This window comes from Nipponia nippon, unplaced genomic scaffold, assembly GCF_047370975.1.
Source record: "Nipponia nippon isolate SJK-2023a ecotype South Korea unplaced genomic scaffold, ASM4737097v1 scaffold_6, whole genome shotgun sequence".
NCBI classification, from domain to species: domain Eukaryota; kingdom Metazoa; phylum Chordata; class Aves; order Pelecaniformes; family Threskiornithidae; genus Nipponia; species Nipponia nippon.
Window position 1 is genome coordinate 61,564,078 of NW_028262380.1, and position 18,331 is coordinate 61,582,408.

The following is an 18,331-nucleotide window of genomic DNA, read 5'->3' on the forward strand; positions in this document are numbered from 1 at the left end:
AAGGCAAATCTGTTTGGTTTTTGGTGTTTTTTTTTGTTGTTGTTAAACAAAAGTCTGAAAAAGAAGATACCTCCAGTACAGGGCTGATTATCTCCTTCAACCCAGCTTGCAAACTTATGTGCCCCAAGCGTAGGTATAGATTTAATACCATAATTGCTACTGCCTCTTCATCAAGCTGTTAGTTTTCTCACATCTCTGCCTTGGCTCAGCACTAAGAAATACCTTAGAAATTTTGTAGCTCTTGCTCCTACCCCCGGAGCATTTCAGGCACTGAGGACTTAACACTGATTTGAGTTTTGCGTGCTGCAGTCTGCACGGAAGACACCGCTACATTGCCAGTCGTGTAAGAATTGTATCTACTGAGCTACTTATCAACAAGCAGAAACCTTCACCATGCCCATAATCAACTATCTGACACAACAAAAGCCTGTTTTCAAGCGGAAAAAAAATGAAAACAATAATCCCCATCCTGCTCCCCCCCCCCCCCCAAACTAAATTACAGTCTTAAACCATCTTTGGCTTAATATAATTAATAATATCTATTTCCCCTCTGTTTTGATATTCAGCTGTTTCCAAAGCTATAAGAAGCACCAACAGAGAATTCTGTGGTGCCAGAACAGCCTGGGGACGGAAATAATCAGCTTGAAAATAAACAGCGTTTTTTTGCAATCAAAGTGCTAATAGGCATGGCAGGCTGGCAGAGACAAGCTTGAGCGAGAATGGATGGAGGGGAAAAACAGCCTGTCCACTGATAAATCCGAAATACACAGAAAGGCTGGGGAAGAACGACCATTCAGAGTAAAGAAAGTCAAAGATTTTTCAGTAGGACACAATCATCCCATAGGAAATCCACCACTGGTTTGTTCTTGCATAGTTTCAGGCATGCTGGTAAATGCCGTGTTGACCACCTGCCTCCCATTTTATTATGACGATATTTGCTATCATGTACCTCACTCTCCGCATGAATTTAATCCTGCCATATCCATGGAAAACTATTTTTTGGAGTCTAATACAGGAAAAGAGTTTTTACTTTCCCTAAAGTAAGAGGTATTTCGAGTATTTCAAGCCTCAGCAACCTCTGTTGGGCTGCTACATGGATTGGTATGACCACATGGGTCTGAAATGCTTGCTTTGCCCGAATGCATAGTCTACCACACACTGCCCAGCTCCATTGCTGCGGGCATGGAAAAGAAAATGATACAGGGAGGCAGCATCAAGAGGAAGAGCATGACCTGGCTGGCCAGTGTCTGTTTTGCTATGAAGCCAGGTGATTCCCAACTCCCAGTGGGAAATGCTCCCTTGCAGAAACCTAGACCCAGCAAGAGGCACAGCTGTGATCAGTACTTGGTCAGAAATGAATTTTCCTCCACAAGATGTTTTGGCCTGAGTGCCTGGCTGCAGGAAGGACTCAGGCGACTCAAACCAGACTCTTTCGTAGGCCACGAATACCACCAAATACCACCACCCCCTTGTTCTGCCCCCATGACAAGCCCCTGCTGAGCAGCACTGAGCAGCATCACCCCACATGAGGACAACCCTGGGATGGAGCGCAGCTGCTGCATTTATCCTCCAGCACTGGCAATATCTTGTCTAACAAACACGGGCATCGCCTGCCTGCTCCAAATCTTTTGGCTTTTACCCAGCTTGATGGGAGCTGGATGGAGGCAGCTTGGATGGAGGCAGCACCAGACCCCAAAGCCCAAGGCATGGGAGGGCTTTGTGAAAAATCACGTACGACAAAATTGGTACCGAGCGTGTCCAGAGGCAGTTATTTTTGCTGTCAACCTATCATCTAGTTTATTTTATGGCTTTCTATATCCTAATTGCTTCCGAGGGATTTGAAGGGGGAGGCTGGAGGAGAGCGGCGAAGTGCCAGCAGGCCATCGGCAGTGGCAGGACGGGAAGGGTGATGTGGCGGAGGATGGTGCTTTGCATATGCCCAGAGCAAGAAAATAAAGAGACAGCAAACAACGACTGAGGAGGCCTAACGGGGACTTGTTTTACTCTTTGACATGCTACCAGCAGTTTTTAATCTCAGAAGAACCAAAAAAAAAAAAAAAAATTAAAAAATCATTACAATGATTAAAAGGTACGACACATGAAATACTATACTCAAATCATCCGCGTGTCGTCGGCTAGTTTATACAGTAGGCACAAAACAGACCTAGAATCACCTGCAACAAATGTCGACCAGCATTGTTCTCGCCCCTAAACAAGTACTGCTAGCCTGATATTCCTAGTCAGTCGTAGCTGCGTAACCTTTGTGCTTAAATTGCTCAGCTTAGGCCTCTTTTCTTTGGCATTGCTCACCCATGCCGTAAAGGAGCGGAGACTCATACTGAAGACAGTAATGGAACAACAACAAAAAAAGAGATTAATTGTACAGTACATACATACAGTATCTTCTAAATCGTGATCAGTTGTTTATTGGTTGGCAAACAAGCTTCACTTTTACAACAAATATTAGTAATGAGGTCATTCAACTGTTGAGACCGTACAAAATGGATCATAAATTAAAAAAAAAAAAAAAGAAAAAAAGAAAAAAAGAAGAATTCATATTCCGTGCTGCTAATTTACCTCCAGAAAGCCTATGTTACTTAAAAATCCTATCAAATAAATAAATTTCCTGTTAGGAAAAATAATGAACAGAAGACTTTTTTTTTTTTAAATCACTGCAAAGTACTTTTTAGCTCCCTATGTGTCAATTGATTTTCTTCTTAACCACTGCAGTACAAGTGCCTAAACTGGGGACCAGATGGAGCTGTGAAGGCCCTTTGCTCCTCCAGGGAAATGGCCGCCTCCTGTAGAAGCCCCACTATGACTATAAAAAAAACCTCTCGGCTCCTGGACGTGACCCTACGGCCTGGCTGAGGGGCTGCTCGCCAAAGATGCTTCACAGGATTATCATCACGATCAGTTGTGCACTGTCAATGGGGAAGTTTGCCCTGCTCTAGTCTGCCAAAAGGTCTGCCGGCAATACGCCGGCTGAAGAAAGTTATACAGACAGGAAATAAAAAGACTGCCTTGGCTGAAAAGAAATGGTGATGGCATTACTAAAAATGGTCCTTAGAAAGTGATGTTCCTTTTTTTTTTTGCCCAGTGAGATTTTTTTACTGGGATGGGGAGGGGACGGAGGGGAGGGACAGTGGAAGAGGCAAAACAAAATTAAAAAAAAAAAGAGGAGTTATGAAAAACCTTGCTCCTACTGGTAGACAAACTTACAAGACCAGCACAACAGAAAAAAGTTCTTATTTTTTTTTTCCACTACATTAACAGGGACGCAAGTTCTGGAGGAACAGAAAGCAGACTATATGTGCAATGCTAGTATCTGTACATTACATAGAAATTGTTCACTTCTCTTTTTCTGCCATTAGTTTTTATCATCCGTTAATACAGCAAAACGTAAAATATGCCTTTAGCACAGAATTCTAGGATTCCCTTCCGTCTCATTAAATTTTGTTTTGTTTTGTTTGCTCCCACAGCAAAGGGTGCTGCGGTGAAACCAAGTTGTGAGTGACCAAAACCCATGACGTGATCTGGATTGGTAAGAAAGAGTTTTGCTAGCTTGTTTTTGTGCAGCGCTCCCACCTAGATGCGTCATCGCTACTAGTTTCAAATGCACATTTTTGGCCTTTTATTTTTTTTCTTTGCTTTTTTGTTTTTGTTTTTTTTTTCCCCTCTTAAATCAGGTCCTCGGTATTAAGAGCAACACAGCATCAAGGATTGTTTAAACAAACACGGCATAACTTGAGAAGGCCACGAAGTGTGCCGTTATCTATCTCTTTCATTAACATAATGAAGTCTGTCTGGAGGGAAGGAGGATGGGGGGGAAAAGGGGGGGGGGGCAGCAGTTACTGTCCTCTCCGGGCCGGCCTAAAAATTCCAGTAAAAAAAGTCTGAGAGTTTCCTTTCAAACAGCATGAAGATTTAGGAGTACACACAATATTACCACTGTTTGGATTAACTCAGAACAGTAAACCGAGCATTATGGAGGGGCTTTTTGTTGTCTCTTTGCTTAATTTTTGCTGAATCTTCTATAGACTAGTGACCAAGTGAGCGGGTCCTTTTGCATTGCCGTCCGGGGGGGTTCCCTCTTTGTTTGGTGGGACTATAAAACCGTCGCTGCTGCCTCGACCTAGCTGATAGTAAGTGTGTAGCTGATGGACGTGGTTCCTGGAGCCGAGGTTGGGCATGCTTTTGTAGTAAACATCGTCGGCATCACTGCCGCCGCTTTTGGCTGGCGGGGGATCGGTCTGGGTGCTGGCGGTGACGCTTTCCGTCATGGGCATGCCAGCCAGCGCGGGCATACTGGTGTACAGAGAATCCCTGTTGGGCGACTGGAGATCGTCCGTGTGCTCGTTGGTCAGCAAGGGGAAAAAGCTCTCGCTGTTGTCTTGCGGGATGCGCCGCCGGCTGTAGAGGTGGGGCTGGTGGTTGTCCGCCGAGTATACCCGGGGGGGCAGCAGTGGGGCGTCCGACTCCTCGTGGATGAGCTCCAGGCCCAGGCTCTCCTCGTGGGTGAAGGAGGTGGCGTCGTCCAGCACGATGGCGTCGTCCTCGCTCCCGCCGCCCACGCTGTTGACGAGTTTGTTCATCAGGTTGCGGCTCTGCTCGCTGGAGCGCTCGTGGTTGTTCAGATAGGAAGGGATGTAGTTGGAGGTGAGTTCCTTCAGGATCTTTTTCTCGAGGGCGTTCTCGGTATGGTTGTACCCGCGGTCAAGGATTTGCACGCAGTTGCTGAGGTACTCGCCGCTGGCGATGCTGTAGCTGTTGCCGTGATTACCATTCAGTGGTAGAGTATCCGTGACACTTGTATCCCTGGCATTGTTCAGAAGCCCCTCTGAAAAACATTACACAAGAGAGGGTGACTTGTACAAACAGGACACTCACGCAGGACGTGCACACTCAAACCCCCTTCCTAGGCTGCCGTGGCTGCTGGGGCTCGTCAGCAAGGAGAGCGTCACGGCCAAAATAGGAGGGTGTAGCTCCAGCTAACCGACTTAAGGTCTTCCCACCGAAAAAATGGAAAGCGCTGTCAAGTATGTCACTTGATGCCGCAATAGCCACTGGGAAGGAATAACCTCTCCTGGCCAGTACCTCCTACGGCCCTTGTGCTTTGCTCTATGTATTCCCGGGGGGAGCTGAGAAATAGGTGACTCTGGGCTGGTCCCAACTGCCCTGGCGCCAGGTGCTTTGGAGGAAGGGGGTAATTCCCCCCAGCCGAAGGAAAACTATTCGCAGCCCAGGTTAATCATTACTCAGACTTTGTTTGGGAGTGTATCCTTCCTAGAGGAAAAAAATAAATCCACTCTCCCCTTTTGCTGGGCAGGCTGCCAGGGGAAAGGCATAAGGCCTGAATGGTGGGATTCGGGAATTAGCAAGGCGGAGGCACAAAGTGCTTCCTGGCCGAATCTTTTTCAAAACAAGGCTAAATACCCTATCTCTCCCGGCACAAGGGCATGGCCAAAATTATTTACTCCACACTGGCTGGGTGGGGATTTTCTAATACAATCAATGTTGGAGGCAGCTGCTGTGGGGTCTTGCAAAGCCTTTAAAAATAGCTCCCATTTAACTTGCAAAGTTAAAGCAGAGGATTCAGTGGAAGGTACAGTAAGTACCATCACTGCCACAGTACAGTGGGCTCAGGGGAACCTGTGAGGAGTAACAGGGTCTCGGGGTGCCCCCCAACTAACTGCCTATTGCATCTCCATAGGTGTCTCAACACTGTCAACGTAAGGCTGGAGCTTGGCTCTTTCCAAAGACGCTACGGGAGATGGTGGGGAAGCGCTTTGAGAGCAATGCAGCATGAGTGGGCGAGGGAGAAGAAAATCAGGCCCAGCAGTTAAGCCACCACACTTTCTTTTTTGGGATTACTGCCATCTTTGGAAGGAGTGCAGGTGTGGGGATGCATGAAATAACGTATCGACCTTTCAGCTAAGGGCTTCGGGCGTTGCCAAAAAATGGCAAGCAACTCCCGGCAAGCCATGATGGATCAGAGGAGCCGTTAGCTGACAATTTCAGATGAACAGTTGCTCATACCATGCTTGGTACATGGCATGTGTACCTTCTGAAAATACAGGATTTGGTCTATATCTGTGATGGAGTAGTTACTGCATATCAAGGGCTGGAAAGCACTACTGCAGGCTTTCTTCTTGCTTTTGAGTGAAATGCCCCAAATGTGTTGGTCACCTTTTAGGTTTCTGAAGCTCAGAGGGTGCTGCTGTATCCCAGGTTTCCCAGCAAATGAGGGAGCTACGCCAAAAAATCAACCAGCCATCACAGACATAGAGCAAAGCCGTTGATTTTCATGGTGGACACTCTCCAACCGAGTCACAATGCTTGGGAAGAAATGAAAAGTGAGCATTTTGGGGGGAGGACCGTATGTAATGGGTGACGGGTACAACAGCATCTGTCTGATGGTGATGTTGAGTAACGTATGCATTGAGGAGCCAAGTGCTGCGCTTCTGCTGCCAATGCATAGAGCCAGGGTTTGGTGGGGAAATAAAATGGAGGCATCGCAGGTGAGAACAGAGTGGGGTCTGCAATGAAACACGCCGTATAAAAATGCCATGACCTCGCAAATAAAAATGTGAAGTTTAAAAAAAAGTCATACGCACAGTTATAAGAGAAACTACGCTGGGTAAATGATACCACAAAAAGGAGAAATAAACAAAGAAAGCATCTTCTAATCTCATCTCTATATATATATGTACACATACATATATATATACACACATACATACACACGCATACACGTATATATACATATGTATATTCATATTCTTTTGATTTCAAAACTGTGAGATGAATTTCCTTTATTAACTACATCATCTATATGTGATGCGATAAAAGTGAACTAAAAAAAATTACATTTGATATGCAATGTTTAGCTTTACTCCCATACTTGTCTCTCTGTAGGGCTCTAAACGACAGCATGAAGAAAAGGAAAGAAAAAACAACAAGTAAGCTTACAGCGACAGTAGGAGAAACATGAGTAAAAAGCAAATTGATGATATGTAGAAAAGAGAGTTAACGGAAATAATTTCCACTGCCCAGAATACATGAATTTGTTACATGGTTTATTTCAGGTTAAAAATATTGACATTTTAGACAGAAAAATTATTTTACGCGCAATATTTAATAGACTACATTTTTATTAAAAAAAATTATCACATTTAAAACGTTTTCCAATGCCACTATAAAATGTTCAGCGTGCAACACAAACCAAGAAATAATGCCAGGAAATTTAAGAAAAGTCTAAAGCTGGTAACGGTCATGCTTGAAAAGACAGGCACTGTCAACATCACTTTGAAAGTCTTAAAATGAATGGCTTTACTTACTGTTAGTTATAACAACCCCTGGCAGTTGAAACCAAAATCTGTTTCCTTGCTAAAAATGTTTTGCCGTCCATCCTTTGCAACAGTGCTTTGTAAGAGTATGACTTTGCTCATCACGGGGCTGACATTTTACAAACTTTGGTAAGTCTGCTCTTTTTTTCACGGAACACATGGCAAACTACATGGACTTTGCGAAAAAAATGTAAGAGGAACGGTAGTTTGAATAATGGCATCGCTAAATGAAGCTATTGAGAAGAAAGAGTTAAAACAAGAAGAGCCAGAGATGAAGATGAGGAGCCAGTGACAACTCTCAGCTTCCCACTTTGCAATGGTCTGTGGCACGCTGGGGTTTAACCAGAGCTCGTTAACAGGATTGCCGCCTTCTCTTAAAATTAGCTGTCATGAAAGCAGTTAGGCCGTTTTGAGAAACTCCTGCGTCCGAGAGACCGAGCCAGCATACGTCCGTCAGCTGCCAATGGTGGTGAGCGTTCAGCATGTGCTGCGGGGTGCCAGACCCCTCACCTACCATCTCTTCCTTCCTCTATGCTCTGTGTCCCAACAAGGAATCGCTTTCGCCACTGGGAAATAGGACTTTGGCCTTTTAGGGTCTGATTTCCCGCCTCTTTCCAAGGGTTTTTTTTAGGGCTCCCAGCCCCTGGTGAGTCTCTACTGCAGACGGGGCAGCTTCGGCTTGAGCAGAGAGGGTATTTTAAAACATGTAACTGGGGAGGGGGAAAGGAAGGGGTCGACTGGATCAGGCCCTAGGTTTCTTCTGGTGTCCTGTCCCTGTCAATGGTCAGCACCAGAAGTGGTAGATGAAGGTGCAAAAAAAATCATAGCCTTAGTGATGTGGAATGAGTTAGTTGGATGACGTTAGCTAGCAATGCCCTCACCGCATGCTGATCGCAGCCAAGGCACACCCAGAGATGGCGACAGCGTCTACTTTTACAATGCACTATCATCGCTTTAGCATGCCTGCTGGTGCAGCATCCTTAGATCCCAAAGAACTGCCAAGGCCATTAGGCCTGGTTGGTTTTGCTAACCTTTGTTTCTGCTGCGGGATCCCCTAATATTCACAGTTTGTAATTTTCCAGGAACAGTAACCAGTTTGAAAAGCAACAGCTATACCAGTTCTATGGTCATCAAGTAACTTGTAGCCTCCTGAAAAGAATGGGTTGGGTTCTGCTCCCTCTGATGTCAATGGCAAACCTCCAGGGGCTTAAATGGGATCAGTACTGATCCCACTCTCTTTCTTCATCTCCTATGGATGAAGCCTGGGTAGATTTCTCTGTTATCCACCTGGCTGTTTTGCACTGAATAGCACTTGCAAATCAATTACACTATTTTTGTGGAATAAAATGCTGTTAGCTCAGGTAACTGTATCAGAATCTAATCTTAAAAATCAGGAGAACACAAGATTGTTAAAATGCATGTAAAACCTTTTTGTCGCATTTCTGCCCAAATCACTTGGGTTCAGTTGAGGCACCCAGACCTGAACATTAGGACTTCTCGTAAGCCAAACACTGACCCAGCATTACCTGCTGCCACTTGATTTTAAAGTCCCCCAAACCTCAATGTTATCACGCAAGAAACTATACAAAATATCAAAGCTCTTTTCAACATTTGCAGCACATTTAAGTTCTTAAAATTCAGAGTATTTCATGTTTAACAGTAGCCCTTTTTTAAAAAGCTTTTGTGGAAGCAAATTTATTGCACAAAGTTAGCATAGTTTAGGAAGTTAATGAACAGCAAAAAGGTCAAACACGTGCTTTTCTTGTGCTTTGAATGAAAATACCCTAGTGATACAGTTCAATACCTATTTCTATTGTAAACAATACGCTGCCATACAGTACAAAGGGGGTTTTCCTGCTTGCATTATAACCATCATTATTTTCCCTTCCTTAGAGATCCTTTACTGGAAAGGGACGCCTTCACTGGGAGCGGAGAGCTGACAGAGTGCTGACATACTTACGCTTGAACACAGTGTTACTCTGCAATGATTCAGCCACCTTGCAAGCAAGCCAAAAAAATCCCATGGAAGTGGCAGAGCAGGATGGAGCCACCAACAGACAGGAGCTGGCAGAGCTCCACAGGCCCCAGCTCCTCCTCAGGTCCTGCTTAAATGCATCTGCCTCTCCCTCACGGAAGCATCAGGACATCAGCTTACAAACACAGTCCCTTCCCGCAGCTGGAGCAGAGACAAACACATAGGTGACAAGAGACCGATTTCTACAGCAGAATCCTCTGTTAGGTACAACTGACTCTACCTGTTTATTTTCCATCACCGAAAGGAGGATATGCAAGAGCTTCTAGGTTCCCTACCCCTTTTTCTATTCTTTTTTTTTTTTTTTGCTTTCTAATAGCACATATAAAATGTATTAATGCAAACGGCAAAACATTTCTTACAATATCTAAGCTCTGCGCTTTGGAACTGACCTACGCTCCTCACTTCAGCTGTCATTTTTCTTAGAGATCAAGGGCAGTTTTGCTTTATTTTGCATTTTTTTTCCTGCACAAGCCGGTGCGCCACTGACCACATTTCTCTAAGCCATTTCAAACGAGAGCAGGTTTGGTGGCAAAGGCCATTTTAGCTTCACTTACCTTCAAAGGTGTTCCTGTTTCTGAAATGAATGGTTTAACAAGGAAATGTGCTGACAACAAAGAGAGGAATGGATACGTCTGACAAAATACACACACAAGACCAAAACAATACAAAAGCGAGGAGATTGAAAAAAAAATCAAAATCAAAACCACTATGAATGCTTTGAGTAGAACTGACAAGGGTCTCTCAAAGTGAATTTGATTGCTCATGGAAAAAAAAGCCTCTGGAAAATGGAAAGATGCATTGAAATGAAAGGAAGGGGAGGGGATCTTTTTTTTGTGCCCAGTTCCAAAAAAACAAAGTGTGTGTGCGTGGGGGGGGAAAAAAAAAAAGGAAGAAAAAAAAGAAAGAAATGGGCCAAAATAAGCCACAGAAAATGGAATTCTCACTAGAAAAATTAGAGAGAAACTCCAGCACACCTTGTGCGTTGTACATGCTGACAGAAGGGTTGTTATAGACCGCCGATTCCCCGAGCAATGTATTATAAGGGTTGTTAGTGCCATGAGGACGAAGCAGAGCATTGGTTATAAGATGATTAGCCATGGCTCCTGGAGCAGCCCGATAGAAAGACAGAGAAAAAAAACAAACAAAAAAGGTCAATCAGGCAAATGTGGTATTAAAAAAAAGGGAAAAAGAACATTCAGAATGACAACAGTTGAAATAGTCCTGATTACAAGCAGCCAGCTAATTAGACTCAGAAAACTGTATGCCACTAAAGCAGAACAGATGTTACTGACAATGCACAAATCCAAACCAACGCAAAAGAAAATGTATCAGAAAGCGGATAAGCTACATTTATGGTGGTTCCCCAGTCGCTTGGAGTGTAAGCAAGGCTATGCCCACATGCTTGCTACAAAGAAAGAAAGGAAGATGGCAGCCTACACAATGTGGGGGGAAAAACTCTCCAGAAAGTGCCAAATGAATAAAAAAAAAAAAATCACATCTAAAAAACACATCTAAAATCGAAAAAGCAGAATTAAAAAGAAAGGATGGAGAATGAGGCCTCTCCGAAGGCTCTTGGCACTTATCAGAGAGCAGCTGTTTCTCATGTCTAAGAGGGTGAGTTTCACTTCAGCTACAGCTCTGGTACCACCACCAAGCACATCCACAATGACCCGAATCCACCCTTGAAGGCAAGAGCACTGCGGCTCCATCAGGCGTTTCTATCAAGAGTGAGAGTGGCCATGGAGACACACATTTCGAGGATCTCCATTTGCCCCACTCCCAGACCTCTTTGCTGTCATTTCCAAGCACTCAGCCACCAGTTGTCCTCCCGCTTTGGTTTATCCCTTGGAGTCGCAGCCTCTGGACTTGTGCTTTTCAGGATCATCATGGCTTGGCAGGTGGCTGCCAAGACCTACCTTGATTCTTATCACAGGCATCAACCCATGAAGTAAAGACTTCCCCCCACCTTTTAGTAACTTACAGGACCAAAAAACCCATTAAGCCCTTGCTCCTCATCTCCTCTGGGATCCAAAGAGACGACCAACTCAAAAACTTGCCCTCAGGGCCATTCCCACTGTAATCAGTAGGGACCTAGAGCAGGAATACTCAAGGACACACCATGGTTTTTACCTCCAAGGCTAAACTGTTAAGATAAAACCTTCCCACCAGGAAAGTAACTCTTTGGTAGGGCAACTAGAACTAGCCAGGACATGGCTGCCAGGGGGCTCAGGTTACCTGGCTGTCACCAACATCGGATAGCCCCAACCCAAACAAGTGACTGAAAACTCAATCCCCAAACCCAGCAACCCAGGCAGGGATGCCTTCGTCAATGGCTGGGGCACTGAGACCCCCTCTGCCTCTTTTAGGGGCGAAGGTGGCCCCATGGCATGGCGGAGGCAGTCTTTGCGAGGCATGTGGGCTTCTGGGTATAACCTCTTCTCTGCAACTCATTATCTGATTTTTCTTTCCTTTTCTTTCTTTTGTTTTTGGATGGAGTTGCTGAGGATATATAAGCCTGAAAGGCCTCTGGCTAGTACAAATCCCGTTAGCAGCAAGCTCTCTAAAAACTCACACCTACTAATTATTTAAAAAAAAGCCAAAACTGGCCAAACCTAAGGCTAGGTGGAGTGCTTCAGTGCTGCCTCCTGCGGTGCTCGTACACTGGCCTGGCTCCATTTCCCGGGACAGTGTTTCTCCATGTCTGCTCCGGTAGAGGAGAGAGCAGACAGCTCTCCTGCCTCTCCCTCATCCTCCCCCAGCCCTTCCCAGCCCTAGGCGTATGGCACTAGTGGATCACTTAATCAGTCTTTTGAGCACAGGACAAAGTAGAAGGCGGCGCTGTATGGGGGCTGCATGCCAGGGAGGCTCCTCAACACATGCAGCTGGAAAAAAACAGACTTGTTTTCTCTCACCTGATATTTTTGGCTATGCTGATGGAAAGCAAGATGAGCTGCTGTGTTTGGAAATAAGGAAACAAAGCTGTCTCCTGTAAGAAAACATTATATGAATGCTTAACTAAGCAACCTTGAATGTAACTAATAGGTAAATGAGTCAATTCTTTCTTTCTGGTAATGTACTTTCCATCAATCTCACGTACATCTGGGATGAGGGACTGTAGGAACCAATTCTCGTCTTGCACTAATTTTATACCAGAGTGAGTACTAAGTCCATTAGAATTGTTTCTGCTTTCATCCCACTTTTCATCAAGCCAGGCCATAAAAGATTCAAAAAGGGACTCAGTTTTACACAGGTAACAGGAATGTCCAGAGTTGATGTCAGCCATAAATTCAGAAGTGATATAATCCTCCCATTTGAGATTTAACCCAGTCTCCAACTCGGTCCCTATGAGATTTGATACAGAGAAGAATATACCCGCCGCGTGTTTTTGAACGTTTTAGCTTGAGGCGTCTTTAAATGGCAACTGCCAGAAAGAGCATCTCACTCAATATATCCCTGGTCTGATCTTGCCTAGCAATCCCTAGCAGGCAGGAACAAGCTGATCCCGCCACGGCTGGGCAGGTCACGCTGTTTCGCATGGGGGATGCTCTCTCCTTGTGACAAGAGAGGAGAAGGAACCAACCTGTGTCAGCACTTAATGCTTTGCTTGCCTATGTTGGCCGGGGTGGTGGGCTCTGAAGCGAGCTAAATTCACACAAACCTGGCTCTTTTGGGCTGTTACAAACTAGATAGTTTCTGGCAACTTTTAACACAGACACATGATTCTGACTATAAACTTGGCAAAAAGTTGAAAATACAGAATAAGTAATTTTTATTCTCTCGGGTGTGTAAGACGGGCTTGGTACAACAAAACAGCCACCCATTCCTGTAGGCAGCTACTAGCAAAAATACCGCATCTTCTGCCTTCCTCTCCCTTGACTGCTGAGGGCGTTAAGATCTTTTAATTTACTGATCAAAATGCCACTTTTGATGGCAGTGCTGAGTAATTCTGATGCAAATCCAAAACAAACCTACTGCTAACATGTTCAGCTACCTTTCAATACTTTCAGAAACCCAGCTGGGCCCTAAGTGCTCTGCAGCAGGTTCCCGTCATGGTGAGCTGGCCACGGCAAACTTCACACTCTCTGCAGGTCACAGTAAATGTAACCTTTGACATCTTAAAAATAAAATTATATGTACCTTGTATTCATTAATTTGGGCTCTTGTTTCTCCCTAACTGCTTTAGAGCTGCAACGTTCCCAGCCTCAAAGGATGCTGAAAGAGAAGGACTGCATTCAGGCTCTAAAGAGCCTACAGTTAAAGCTTTAGATAAAACAATAATACACCAAACAAATCCCCATTATTGGGTTTCTCTTTCCCAGGAGGCAGAAAGAAAAAGGTAACACCAGCCATACATTTAAGTATCATCCTGCCTTTTTCATAACACTTTAGCATTGCCATAGCAACCAACCGGGCTATTAGGAAGAGCGGATTAGGTCTGAAGACAGGCACCAGCAGAAGGAGCAGGTAGGCTACCAAACTATGACCCCGTTTGCATGAAAATGGCCTTGGTAATAAACAGCCAACAAAAACCAATAAAGCAAGCACGGGATCAAAGCGGCATGCTCTCCCACAATACCAGGAGAGAAAGCAAAGAGGCTTTATTCTGCAGCCCCATACATGGGTATGCAGCAAGGCTGGGTGCCGAGGCTGCCATTGCAAAGGTCAATGCGTGTCTGGGGACCCGAAAAGCAGAAAGAGCAGGGCTGCAGGGGTCTGTTGAGCGCCCTGAATCTCCTCCCTGGCAGGCCGCCCTCAGGACGTGACCCTCGGCAGTTGTCTGCTTCGGTGTTGCCGATGTGCCTAATATCCCCAGCAAGCAGCAGTTGTTCATTGTTTATTTTTATTTATTCCCTTACAGCTGGATCCTCGGCTCTCAGCATCTGTGGTGTGACACCAATTCCTCCCAGCAAATCCCACAGCCCTGTGTCATCCTTGCTTCCCTACATTTCAGCAATAACATTCCCTATACCAATCCCTTCTTTGCTGTCTCCCGAAGCACCTGAGCCCAGCACACAGCCACCACTCTTTGTTTGCTTTAGTTATGGTGACTGCCTTCAACTCAGCTGCATTGAAGTACCTTTGGTTCTGCTAATCTGATACCCTACTGAAAGCAAATGCACTCCGTTTCCAAACCGCTATCGTGCTGTGTATGTGTGGGAGTGTGAATTTGGGGTTGGAAGAAAGATGGGGCTTCAAATCCACAGGTTCACCTGGGCATCTCGTTGTTCAGTGAGATGAGATCATGATCAGCAAACATATTTAACAGCAGAACTCACACCTCTACAAAAATATTCCCTACAACCACACCGGTATAACAACAGTCCCAAGTCTCCTTGTTTCTACTGATATTCAACCAAAGATTAAAGTTCAGTGCAAAACACAGCTACCAGGCCAGCTCTGATATCCAAAATGACATTAAAATTCAGGTTTCTGGCAATGCCAGTGCTCAGTTCAAGGTTTCCTGATGCTGGATTTCCTCAAGTGAAGGATTTACAGACTGTGATCACGAGGAGAAAGGAACGATGCTCTTACAGAAAGCAAGTATTAGATGGGTAACATGCAGATGGTCCTGTCTCTCACAGCATTGGGGATCCTTGTGATCCAAGTACCGAAGATCCAGTCTTTCATACCAGGTTTAAAAGGCTATGAGAAGGCATAGCCTGTGCTCAGGGTGCAGGGGGAGATCTGGAGGGTTGCACTTTTGACTTGCAAACTGAGAAAATCTGACAGGGAAACCAACTAGGACAAAGAAAACAAAAATCCCTCAATTTTTACCATTGCTGTAACCACACACAGAGGATTCAGATAGCTATAGTTAGCTGCTTTGTGTGCCTATGAAAGTAGGTATTATTTTAATGACAGTATACAACCAAACGGTACCTTTTTCTTCCCTTTCTAAGATAGAAATTGATGTCCTTGATGCAGGACAACACTAAACGTAGAAATAATTTTTTGGAAGAGTTCGGTGTTATGACTGTAAGGGAAAACTGCACCTTGTTAAGCACAAGTATGATTTATCCACTCACTGAAAGCAAAGGATGAAAATGATGATGACAAGCACATGTTGCCAGACTCTAGACTGCATCATTCAGGAACAAAATTCAAATAATTTCTTGTGGGCAGCTGGCTGACAAAGCCACACAAAAGCATTTAGGTTAACTTGAATCATCTGCATGGTCTACCCAACAGGAAGGGAAATGGATCCAACTGCTCCTCCAGACTTTCTGAAAAATAGTGTTATTCAATGTGGCTCTACCAGGCTGAAACGGCTTGAGCAGCACTGCTTTAGCTGGGATCATCTGTCCACATAGGTAACAACGCCCTCCTGTACCTTCTTTGGCTTTGGGTCTTTTCAGTCGCATGCCAAAATCAGCTCTATCCTTGCTACGTGCATTTTAGCAGGGTGGAAACTCACTGGGGATGGGGATATTTCCCCCACTGCCCCACAGACGTGTCAGAAGTGCAGTTTTGCTGAGAAAGGAGACCAAATCAGTTAACAAATTTCATCGGATGAACTACTGAATCAGCTGAATGCTTCAAAAATGTCCATACAAAAATCAGTATTTTCAAAATGAAATTTTTTCCCTTTTTGTTCCAAAGGAGTGGCTTGTATGAAAGCTAACTTTGACTTTTTTGTATGGTGTCATCTTTTCATTAGAGTAGAAACAAAAATAAACAGCTTAGAAAATGCACATCTGAGTCGTAAAAAAATGCTTCATTGCCTCTGACCCAGCAGTCCCAAAATGTAGTTTTTCTTGGGCTTTTTTTTGTTTGTTTTCAGAACAAAGAAACAATAATAAAAGTATGGACTGCTGTGGTTTTGGTCAACCTTAATCTTTCTGTTTTCTCCCCATTTTGCCAACCATGCAGCTCGCTTCCCGCAGGGGTAGGGCACGGTGCTGTACTCCTGCCCTCGCTGCCTCCTGCAGCACCCAACTTATCTTGCTGTTCACAGCCACCATAAATCAAGTCCCTCAACTTCTCACACTTCATATACGTGACTTCAGACCACCCTGCAGAGACAAGTGACAGCCAGAGAGAACATGGACCATTCCCTAAAGGTACTGCGGTGCCTGAGCGGGAGCACACTTTAGCCCGGACACCAACAGTATGGTTAGAGATGAATCGTCTCCTAAGTGTCCGTTAAAAAAAACCCACAACATATGCTTACCCTAACTGTAGTAAATAACTCATCTCCTTAACTCGCATGTTACTGAAATAGCCTCTCTGCCCTGATTTAAGTTTGTAAATTCTGGCTGGGTCTGTACATCACTTAACATTAACTTACTTATTCCACTTTACTCCTGGGGAAAGAAAATACATACAAAGTAGGTTTGTAGGAGTCAAAGCTCTAGTCGTCTTTGCGACTTTCCTTACCAGCATTTGGTAGTGTCCTTTTCTGTGTTACAGGCAGAGTTTTCAAGTATTTAAAGAATCCTGGTCTTCCACATGTTCACTTGCAATTTCTTCCAACGATGAACGCAATTATGAAAAGTGAAATCACACGTATTTGCTGGAGGACAACAGGTATTTTCAGCATTTTTCCTGGTTCCCGCCAACAAATGCTCTGACGTTTAGATTTATCGAGCTGTGTTCTTATAATAGCCAACAGGATTCAGTTAATAAACTTCAATAAACCTCCCTATTAAATTTCTCTCAAATAGGTTTGTTGTCACTTGCAGCATCTAATCTATTCATTGAGAAGCTATTAATACTGACTGCAGCGAAATGGAGTTTCAGCAAATGAGGTTGTTAAGCTCTGGGCCATCTTCTGCTAAATGAAACATCCTGTGCTTTTATGCAGAGACAGGAGAGGGAAAGTATTTCTTTGCCCCTTTTTTCCTCCCTTTCTTCTGCAATGATTTCAGATGACAAACCTCTGCTGGATTATAATCTGCAGACCATGTTTGAACCACACAGCTAGTCTACATCAGTTTATAAATATTTGCCCACTTGCTGATTCCTTCTCAACCGCCTGGAGCAGAAACATTGTCCCAGAATGGGACGTTTCTTTTTACCACCATTACCCCTTCCGAGGGTTTATACCTCATTGTATCTTGACTATACAAACATGCACTATCGCTAATTGTTCCTGCTTATGGCTTATTTCTCACTAGACCTGAGTTCTTACCTAAGATGTGTGGAGAGCCCTGCCTATGGTGGAAATTGGACCATACTTAATAGGAATCTATATAAGCAGCCATGCTTTCTTCCTTCCTCCTTCACAGTCATCATATTAAGATTGCTCTGCAGCAATACTCTGCTGGATCTAATATTCCCCAAAGCCTGCTCTGATTTCAGAAATTGCCTTGCCCTTACTTTTCCTCTTTAAATCTGATCCACCTAATGACTGAACTTCCAATTATATGGCTGTCAATCCTAAAATCAAAGCCAGTTCATAATATCTCCCAAAGGAAGAATGTCACGTCACTCACTGCAATCACTGCAACAAATCTCAGCTAACTCAGTCCCAGGCAGCAGAGAGGCAAAATAAACCAGAAGACAATCGACAGTGGGATTCATTTTGCACGTAGGCAGAAATAGGAGTTAAATTCCCTAAGTTTTGATCCTTGATGCAGAAAATCATAATTTTCCTGGCATAAAACGTATGGCTGATTGAAAAAAAAAAAAAAAAAAAAGAGGAAAAAAGAAAAAAAACAGCAGAGGCCATTTGCTAGTCCAAAAGGATGCTGAGTTTTCCTTACAAACAGAAAATACTCCTCTGCTGTCATCCACCTGGAATTTTTCTCTACTTCATATGTCATTATCAGGATGGGTCATTTTGAGGCCAGATGCTGACATTCAGCCAAACCAACAGTCATTTAACAGGGTTGCAGAGATTTATGGCTTGCAAACAGCAATCCCTCCCAGCTGATTTGGTGCAACTGCATGTGGACTACTCCCTCCAAATGCGCCCTCCATCTGTGCGATGGACCCCCGGCAGGAG

The 18,331-nt window shown here is 44.4% G+C and overlaps 1 protein-coding gene across 3 annotated transcripts in view; it reads right to left on the reverse strand.

The window, feature by feature from the left end:
• Nucleotides 1-1,506: 1,506 nt before the first annotated feature.
• Nucleotides 1,507-18,331, reverse strand: part of ADGRL3 (adhesion G protein-coupled receptor L3) — a 513,913-nt gene continuing 497,088 nt past the window's right edge. For 2 of the 3 annotated variants that reach the window (XM_087736050.1, XM_087736049.1), the window contains exons 25-26: nt 10,359-10,487; nt 1,507-4,840 (exon numbers count right to left, since the gene is read on the reverse strand). In XM_087736050.1, the coding sequence (XP_087592176.1) occupies nt 4,035-4,840; nt 10,359-10,487 (935 nt within the window). In that variant the 3' untranslated portion in view covers nt 1,507-4,034. The remainder of the gene's footprint in view (nt 4,841-10,358; nt 10,488-18,331) is intronic. The other variant, XM_087736051.1, reaches the window with a different exon arrangement.